The 10,217-nt window shown below is 42.0% G+C and overlaps 2 protein-coding genes across 3 annotated transcripts in view; one reads left to right on the top strand and one right to left on the bottom strand.

Annotated features, from left to right (window-relative positions):
* Positions 1-5,220, bottom strand: part of LOC118416414 (fucolectin-1-like) — a 5,709-nt gene extending 489 nt beyond the window's left edge. The window contains exons 1-4 of the mRNA XM_035821512.1: positions 4,924-5,220; positions 1,607-1,696; positions 1,110-1,299; positions 283-518 (exon numbers count right to left, since the gene is read on the bottom strand). Coding sequence (XP_035677405.1) covers positions 283-518; positions 1,110-1,299; positions 1,607-1,682 — 502 coding nt within the window. The 5' untranslated portion in view covers positions 1,683-1,696; positions 4,924-5,220. The remainder of the gene's footprint in view (positions 1-282; positions 519-1,109; positions 1,300-1,606; positions 1,697-4,923) is intronic.
* LOC118416894 (neuronal pentraxin receptor-like) overlaps positions 1-10,217 on the top strand; it is a 626,618-nt gene that overhangs the window by 408,117 nt on the left and 208,284 nt on the right. The gene's annotated exons all lie outside the window — the stretch shown is intronic.

The following is a 10,217-nucleotide window of genomic DNA, read 5'->3' as shown; positions in this document are numbered from 1 at the left end:
CCACTTATACCTAAATGATGTAGTCAATAAGGTGAGTCCTTTCGAGGAAAACAGGGTAAAGTCTACTGTTGTAACAAACGTTACCGGTCACGTTTGTTACCTGCCCTGTAATGCATTACCGATGGGACCGAAAATAATAAGTTGCCATTTTTTGGCTATGGTTAAAATAGGAATTTTCCTAAGCAACCAGGTAGATTTCACTGAAAATAAAGCGGATTTATTTTTCGATCAAAAAAATGCCATTTGCGACATTTCAATGAGAACGAGTGAGTAAAGGCCTACCAGCAAATACTCGGACTTCGCACAGGGTCAGTATTCTTGATGGTCCAGGAAGACGGACGGCTACAAAGCGTCCCCGCATTCCCTGACAGGAGACGGAAATAAACGGTTTGGCCAAGTCGATCTGATGGTCACCTCCACACTGGGGGTTCGTGCTGACCTGGTCGGAGTCCCCGATGAGGATGTTGAAGGGGTTGAGCCGTTCGGACCAACTGTCCATGCGGTTAAAGATGACCACACTGTAGATATTGGAGACAGAGCAAGGGCACTTGGGTTTTATACTCATTGTATCTTGATAAAGGTTTAAGACATCCAGGTAATAATATACAACCAAAAGCAGTTACTCAATCAACTAAATATAGGTTTTGATCTGCCTAATTAACTGCTTCTGGGTGAAAACGCACCAAGATGTTCGGACAAAAATTCATATGGCACGCCACATATTTCTGTAAACTTTGAGAGATCTACAGTCACTATCAATGCTGACGACATTGGGACATGCATCTAGAATTTTTCTTTCGCCATGTGTTAATTGACTCATCCACCTGAAGTAGAGCAGAATGCATAGACACATACTGTGCTTAGTAATGCTAATGCTGATAATCACTAGGCACCCACACGCCACAGTATACTGATGGCTACTACAGACATGATTCTTAAGGATTGGTTCAATTGGAAAATATAATTTGGGAACCTTAGAAAAAAAGGCCACAATGACCAGGTGGTGCTTATGCAGTGGTAGGTAATACAGATTTCTGCTTGTGTGCATATGTACTTGTAAAACAAACAAACTTGTAAATGTGACATGCATACATGTTACATGTACGTACCTGTCAACCGCATACGACTGTCCGAGATCCACCCACCAGGTGGGATTATCCTCTCCCGGGTGCCCTGCAGTGTGTGTGCAGGAACCAGCGTCCATACGGGAAGAGGTTCTCCCGTCTACGGCCCGGCTGGGCTCCCCGGGGCCCCAGGTGCTGGTTTGGAACGCTGGCTTCCCCAGGGCGACATTGTCATCTACAACAGGCGAGAGGAATGTCATCAGCACTGTCAGTTTTACAAACTTTGATGATTCAAATGGGTGATGTGTGTTACTCTGGTATAAAAAAATTATCAACTGCAAAAATGTATGCAAATAGGGACCTGTTACATCCGTTGCTCTTACAACATTGGGATATTTGCAATATTCAATGGGCTTTGAGGGAGTAAATCAATGAATTGTAAAGTTTTTGAATGTGTATTCAGAAAAATATTTTCCTTCAGTCAGAAATCATTGTCTTGATGATGACACGAAGAAACATCCACAGTTGTCAGCTTCCCTCACCTGAAACTACTTCCGTCGACACCGTGCGCCCGACTAGGAACACCACCCCAAAGGTCAGCAGGAGCCTGGTGGCCATCTTTCACCTGGTGACTAAAAAGAGATCTGATGGGAGGGCGGCTTATCCGGGCTCAACCTTTTTACACTGTAATCTACATTATCTTTGAATTACATATCGAGTTCTATCCTGTATTGGAGAATACGTAACAGCAGCAAAGGGAATTTAGAAAGGAGCTAGAATGAACTGAATTTTCTACATTCGGTTATTTTTTCAACACTCTGAAAGCCATGCGAGAATTATCCCACACAAAAGACAAACTTTGTGTCGTTTTGACCCCAAGGCCTGTTTTGGGACGATGGGGTTTGATGTCGGGCGGGCCCAGTATGTCCGAGACAGTAGGTCCCTTCTGAAGTTTTGGTTGGTAATTGATTACTTAATTCTCTTAATTTCTTAAGGCGTTTATCATTACATACTACATTCACGCCGTGATCTGATGATCGGTGTATTCTATTCTTGTGATTGGGGTTCCCTTCCTATTTTGTTCAAAGGAAGCGGATTGTAGCATGAAGTGTGCGTTATGCCCAAATACAGGCACTGTGAGATTTAAATGAGGCATGTCAATGTCAGAGCCCGAGTACAATAATAAATCAGGCAGCGCGTATATACGTAGTAAACATCCAACCTGTCTTTTCAAGGGGAGCGCCCAGGGCATGTATCACCTGACTTACGGGCATGTTGCTAGTTCTGATTATCCACTACAAGCTGTACGAAGAGTACAAGGGTATCTACTGAGGGATCGGCAGAACTTTGCCGCAATTACACGATTTGGAACAATCCTCGCACAAAATGACCTTGAATCCTGGTGAATACGTACAGGTACTGTTCTGTATTTTGGGCGAATACAGTACAAGTAAATAAAGGCGGATCCGACAACGGATTCGTAACAAATCCGAACATCGGCAAACGTTAGTCGGAATCTCAAAACGATAAAATCCGAAAATTCGGATTTTCAACAAATATGGAACCGTATTTTTTTGGTAATTTTTGGGTGAATCCGTAACAGATCCGAACATCGGATTCCGTTATTCGGACACTCCGACAAAATCCGAAAACAATAATGTTTCGACAAGTACAGAGCTCGAGCCGTAATTACGTTCGTATCTGCCACGGATGTTTTCAGATTCAACATACGAACTTTACATAATCTATCACATATTCTGACCCTGCATATCTTTCTATTTACCAGAATTACGTACAGATACAACACACGAACTTTAAAAGAATGGTAGTTTTACATACGGAATAACGATACCCATACAAGCGTCCACCCTACATGCACCAGATGTTTATCAACTGCCGAGACCAATGCTCAAGAACAACCGAACAAAGTACAAGCAATCAACTTGCTGTCCCAAAACCCCACAGAGAAACCTTCAGAAGAGCCATCACCTACCGTGGACCCATCATCTGGAACAGTTTACCACCGGACATACGCACAGCCCCAACTCTGGCTTCCCTAAGAGACTCTTAAAGTAACGAAAACGACCGAAATGAACGGACTCGAATCATGTAGCAGCTCTCACTATCATGTATTTTGTTGCAATGCTATTAAGTTGGAGAAATTCTTTCTAGAATATCTGCTTGTCAAATCATTTCCTAATTAAACATTTCCGAGATCACAACAAATCCAATTGAATACAATGCTGATTCAGAAGGTATCAAGTAATCAATACTAAATAATCAATATCCTTTTGGGCAGGCTGAGGGACATCCACATGAACCACTCGTATATATGCACGTTAAGTAGATTTGTGTAGCACATTTGTATTTTTGAAAAATTGTAACATGCATCAAAATTATCACCACCAAAGCTCACAAAGGCCACAAGGGGGTGGCCCACGAATACGGCGCGTATCCGAGACCCGGGACTTTACGGATTCATGAATTACCCACAAGACATATTTCTAGTGGAGACTTTGGCATATCGGTACAAAATCTGACAGTCGGAATTTTGCGGATTTGCAGATTGTAAAAATGACATAGCTATGCTATACGCCTGTACGTGTTCCACGGTGGCACTTGCAAATTTTGGCGGGCTAATTTCCCCCAGTGCTTTTAGTATCAACCAGCCATAGGACGCGCCGAGAGTTTCCACGTAGTTTTTTTTTAGCGAGAGAAAGTGGTGCGTTCCATGATTATTGCGTCTACGTCGAATTCCAAAAAAGCTTGTTGTAGAGGCGTATCCCCCATTTATTTTCCTCATTTAGCTTATTTACAATATTTGACCTTCAATTTTTGGTCCAAGGCAAGAATTTTGTGAAGAAATTGAATTTCCTATGGACATTATGACTCTAATTCAGATAATTTTGGTGTAATTTCCGCTCTCATTTTCAACCTATTATAGATTTCAAACTAACAGGAAATCTAGAGGGTACGAAAAAGAGCAAATATTATACTTTTTGTCGAAATATGTTTCCATGTTTATGAATACCAAGTTTCAAGTTTCAAGATCCGAAGTAAAATAGACGGGCTAACGTTAACCGCACGCTCTTTTGAGACAGTTGTGTGTTACGTGACCGGTCGGGTGGCGAGGCTTCAAGCTTTTTACCTAGGCCTAGTAACTATAGTACCAACTAACTGGTAATATGTAATATTTCATTGCGTCTATAATTTTCGAGCTTCCCAATCTAATCCTATAGATTTTATATGACCTGTTAATTTTAAAGCAAAGTCGTACAACATCTATTAATCGATATATTCATCTAATCCAGTGCTGAGCTAACTGACAAAATACGACAACTGCGTCCATATCGAATTGAATATGAAATTTCTATGGTTTTCAAGAAGGCTCAGTATACCCTCTGAGACAGAAAAAATCAACGCAAAAATAGATGTAAATGAAGCAGAGCTACGACACTTATAAAAACTACGGCTTGTAAAAAGAAAGGCCGACAGATAAGCCTAAAAGTTTTTTAAAAAGTTAAAGTTTGCCCATACATCTACAGATGCGTAGGGTTGCGCCCATCTCCACTTCGAAGCCCTTGGGCCACACATTTGTGTACAGCAGGGGGCTGGTCCGCTGGTAGTGATGTGTGTTTAACTTCCATACTCTTCCTCATTAGTGCTGTGTGCTTAGCAGAGAAAGCAGCATGTACCATTTTTAGAGTCTTTGGTATGACTCGGCGAACACTCTACCCACTCACTCGGCCATTGCATAAGCCTAAAAGCTTGACAAGACTTGTCGCAGCCGAACCTCTGCTTAAAGAGCAGAGGTTTGGTTGCTGAAAAAAGCTGAGCGCAAATGATGAATCCTACTCACCGTTTGCAGATTTCTGGCGTCTGTTGCTCTTGAACTTGCCTGGATGTTCTTGCTGGAGTTCAGTCGGTGGTTCCCTCTCGACTTGAACTGACTCGTGTAGAAAACAGCAGCCCTTTTTATCTGTTCTGAGGAATTCATAAGAAGGCGGGGCCAAAACGTCAGCGGAGATGGTGTTATAGGCGTGTATTCGTGGAATGTTGACCCGCCTACATATGTTGACCCACCCACCTACATAACTGTTGGACCTATTTTATGGGGCCAGGTGGATAATTTCTTAGCTCGCTACACTTCAAGTGTTCTAATGTGTCAACTGTCACGGTCACGCAGAAGACAAATGTCAACCACTGTTAAAGTCATGGCTCGGAGCAATGGCACAAAAAGAACCGAATAGGCCGGTACTCTGCGTGGTGTGTGCGTCACAAGGATCGCATGTATCTAACGTTAATGGGAGGGGGGTGAAATTGGGATTTCATGAGAAAGAGGAAAAAGCTTTATTAAAACAGCATGAAGCAAAGTGACTTTCGTATAGTCGACTGTAAAGTACATAATGCAATATGGGATTGAACAATATGGGATAACAAACTTGACTCCTGACACAATCAGGCGGTTCGTAACGTGAGTGTCACCATTTGTTCTAATAAAACACAATATTTTATGTATTTAGTATCCTAGCATTATAAGAGCTGAGAGATTTAAAGATATAGTCCAATCTACTTGTGGGATTTCTTGACTCATTCTATTGACGAGACATTTTTTCGTCCATCAAGTCATTATCATGCAGGAGACCAGGAATAACGTTGATAGATGGGTTCTTCGGCATTACTTTTCAATAGGGTGGTGGTTGAGGGGGGGGGGGGTGCTTTTGAGGCCTGCGCCAACCTTCATGTCGCATAACACATATAATTTCACGAAGTTTGGACAAGTTCCTTTTTTGTAATGCCATGGCAACCGTTTGTTGACAGGTGTTTTTGACGAAAATCTCTAATTAAGATTATATTTCTGTTATCTGCACTTGCTGTACGGTGTCCTCACTCGTTTTACGGGGCACGCGCGTCGAACGTACTGGCTCGAACAGTCTTCTCCTGGACCGCCTCCTTTCTCTCCTGTCCCTGCGTTTTTTTAGTCCCGCAAGACTGAGACGGTATTGAGGAGGGCGTCTCTAAAAGTGCACCAAGCTTCCGTTGCTGGCATGCAGTTGGCATCAATGTGTTCTAGGCTCTCTGCGACCATCTTTTCAGTCTCCTGCTGGATGTCAGTGTGCTTCCTGAACTTATACTTATACTTCCTGATCTGTTCCTCCTGTGCCGCCTTTCGTCTGTGTGGTTAGTTCCAGTCCTGCATTGGGTATAACCAGGGCATTTTGAACCGAGTTCCTCCTGGAAACTCTGGTGAGGATGAAGTCAATTTGGGATGATATAGTCAAGTCGTTCCATCTGTACCAGGTCTGGGTGTGGCTTGGGCGGTGCTGGAAGAGAGTGTTTGCTATAACCAAGTCATGCTCTGCACAAAGGCTCAGGAGCTGGTATCCGTTGTTGTTACACTCTGTTTTGGTGTCGCTGTGGGGGCCTAGGTGCCTTGTCCAGAGGTCTCTTCTTCTTCCTACCCTACCGTTAAAGTCAACCATTACAACTACATCTTCTGGTCCCATAGAAACAATTAATTGAATGTGTTGTACAAACAACTTCATTAGAACTAATAGGAAAGCTTTTGTAGGCCCAATACTTACTCAAGGCCCTTTCTGAACAACTAAACACGTTGTGAGTTGGTCTGACTTTTCTTGTTGCATTCATGTTAGTTTTAATGTTTGCTAAAGTCTCCAAACATCATCAGTTCAAGGTGTTTTCTCCTTAAGTAGACTAGTGCAACTGAAAAAAAATCAACGGTAAAACATTGAAGGTTGCCATCTTAAAAATGCAAAACTGTGTGAGTCAGAAGGTTGCGTTTCCCTTGACTGGGCCTGAGTGCAGCAGCTGTAGTTCACGGTTGTGTGACTCCCTGTAAGGCATGTTTGGACTAGGGGCTTCTTTAGACCAAGGAGGTTGTTTTTCAACCTCCTTGTTCAGACAGACAAAATCCAGTATCAAAGAGTTTGTTTCTGACACACAGAGGCGTGTCGGCTTTGTCTAGAGATTGATTCATCGCAAAAGCTTTTAGTCCCTCACTGTACAGATGTCGAAAACAGAATGATATATAACATGCAGTGTTTGTTTTTCTCCTTTCGTTCAAACAACAACGTAACGGGGGCAAATAGTCAAATACTGTTCTATTCTCCAAACAGAGGTTAGGCCGTGGGGATAGAAGTGGTTGGAATTTCTAACCGCTACCTCCATGTCATTGACCTTATCCCCCCGGCCCAACCTTGGGGGAGAGTCGGAAAATAAAATCCATCTTGAAAAGACAACAACTTTGCAGCTTATAGTAACGTTAATATTGTAAGATTACAAATTCAAAACTCACTGTACTTATCGTGGCATCATTGACTAGTACGCAATAGAGTACAGGGCAGGAAGCGCTAAGTATGGACTGAAAAACATTTATTTACAGCTAAAGAGTAGGGGGACCTGTCACGTCCTTGATCGGAAGTCCTCCTAGGAGAAGGATACACAAATAACAAGCCTGCAGCTGCATCTGCTGGGGCCGTCTTGCATGGGGCAGACGGGTCGACGAACTTACCTCTAATACCTTGGCTGTTTGCCTACTCACATGTCGAAATGACAGGGGAATCCATAATTACTGTTACAATTCATTTAGTTTGCTGTTGACGGGTTTATGGTGAAATCTACAATAAGGACATGTCGATTTGATTATATGCATGACATCCGTGTGCGCATCAATTTACGGCCGTCCCCCCCAAAAAATAAAACAGTTTTCAACCATACTTGTAAATCATTCAAAGCAGCTACAAAATGAGAAAATGTATACGGCGTAGATTGCAAAAATAACTTAAAAGTATTAGACCGCATAAAATATCAACGTCAATTCCAAGGTCAAAGAAGAATAAAAATGAATCTATTGTTCGGAATACCATACCCTGTGTGTTATAGCATTGTTGAACCTTCCTGGCCACTTATATTGCCATGGCTAGATTAAGAATCAGTGACCATCCCCTACAAATTGAAGTGGGAAGATACAACCAGACTCCTCCGAATAATAGACTCTGTACACTTTGTAACTCCAACCGTATAGAGAATGAAGTCCATTTTATGTTAGAGTGTCCTTTATACAATGACATGCGCAACTCTTTTATCAGTGCTCTGAATGTAGTAGATACACGATGTAAAGAGTTAACCAACGACAACCTGTTTGTACATATAATGACAACCACAGACAACTTTGTACAACACAAACTCTGTGAGCTCGTATACACATGTTTTAAGAAAAGGGAAGAGTCATGTAAACGTTAGATATAGTGATAGCTTAGTTGCAGATGTATTGTTTATTCAATTGTAATACTACATGTTATAGTACTTAGTCTTTATAATTAGTATCCCATCATGGGATTTGCTGCATTTAGCCCACATGGGCAGTAACATGCAAATAAAGATCATCAATAAAGACAACTTCTTTTTTCATTTTTTTTTTTCAACCGCTACCTGCAGGCCACTACTATCCCCCGACCTCAGCTTGGAGTTCTACTCAAGTTTGAGCCAGCTGCGCATAACAACTTTTAACCCGTTCTTGTGGCTTGTTTCTTACCCGGTCCGTCGATTACACCTCCATGCACCATGAATGCACAGATGAAGTTGAATGCGAGTTCTGGGGGATTCGCCTTGGAGTGTTCAAATACACGTCAAGTCCATGCACCATTTATAGGCGAAATAACTTAAGGCCAGGTCTGGGCCTTGGCATGTTCAAATACACGTCCATGCACTACGCCCTCACACAATAAGGCCAGTTCTGCCTTTACTTGCCTTGTGGCATGCGTGCACGCAAAATGAGAAAATATATGTCGTAGCACATTTTCTATGTTGTCTGACTCCAATATAGTATTTACAAATCTGTTATATACTATATCGTATTGCCCATAAGGGATAAAACCTAGCCTCTACCAGGCACTTTCATATACCTGCATTTACATCCATGAGGAATGCTGACCTGAGTTGTTTAACGTGTTCTTATAAATTATTTGTAAAGGCAGTACATATTAGGTGTTTTACCAGTAACCTTGTCTTCTTCATTCTCATTGTATAGAAGTTCAAATTATGTGCCGCACAAAGTAATTGTTAGCGATGCTTTCTTTTCTTCCTTTAATCAGTTTTACATCATTCTATTTATAGTCGTTGAAGAGATTCATTAGTCACGTATGTTCACAGTTAATAGAAAATTTTCATCAATCAGTGACTGTAAAGCACAGAGGCTCAGGAGCTAACTCGTTGTAGTACTAGTAACACTCTGCTTTGGTGTCGCTGTGGGGGGCCTAGTTGCCTTGTCCAGAGGTCTCTTCTTCTCCCTCCACACCCTACCGTTGAAGTCACCCATTACAACTACTTCTTCTCGTCCCATACAAATGATTATGTGTTGTACGAACAACTTCTTTAGGACTAAAAGAAAGGTTGTTATAGTCCCAATAAGCACACAAGGCCCTTTCTGAACAACTAAACACGTTGGGAGTTGGTCTGGCTTTTCTTGCTGATTTCATTTCAGTTTTAATTTAAGGTTGCTAAAATCTGCTAATATTACGAGTTCAAGGTGTTTTCTCGTTACATGACTTTGACTTTTCACATAAAAGTATGCAACTGAAAATTAATCAACGGTCAAATATTGAAAGTGGCTGTGTTAAAGATGAGAAGGTCAAGGAGAACTATGTGAGCTAGAAGGTTGCGTTTCCCTTGACTGGGCCTGAGTGCAGCAGCGTAGTTCACGGTTGTGTGACTCCATGTAAGGCATGTTTGGACTAGGGGCTTGTTTAGACAGACAAAACTCCAGTGTGGAAGAGTTTGTTTCAGACTGACAGAGGTGCGTCGGCTTTGTCTAGAGATCGATTCATCGCAAATAAACATTCATTAGTGACCTTTTGTGCAGGTGTTTGTTGTTTGTTTGAACACTTATATATTCACGAAAGCTCAAATCGGCCTGCAAGCCGTTTTTGTTCGCCTTGAAAGCAGAATAATAACTGCTTGTCCTGGGGTAAATATTTCACTAATTACAGGTGCACTTGGGTAAGTCCCCAGGTGTCATTCATCACTGTAGAGTTATCACAAACTTAGACATGGTCAGCACCTTCCGATGGTAGAGCTACCGCGGGCCTAAGGCTGACATGCCGTTTCACCTTCTTCTCAACTCTCAGGATTTTT

This window comes from Branchiostoma floridae, chromosome 5, assembly GCF_000003815.2.
Source record: "Branchiostoma floridae strain S238N-H82 chromosome 5, Bfl_VNyyK, whole genome shotgun sequence".
Lineage (NCBI taxonomy): Eukaryota > Metazoa > Chordata > Leptocardii > Amphioxiformes > Branchiostomatidae > Branchiostoma > Branchiostoma floridae.
This window is presented reverse-complemented; position numbering and strand designations above follow the sequence as displayed.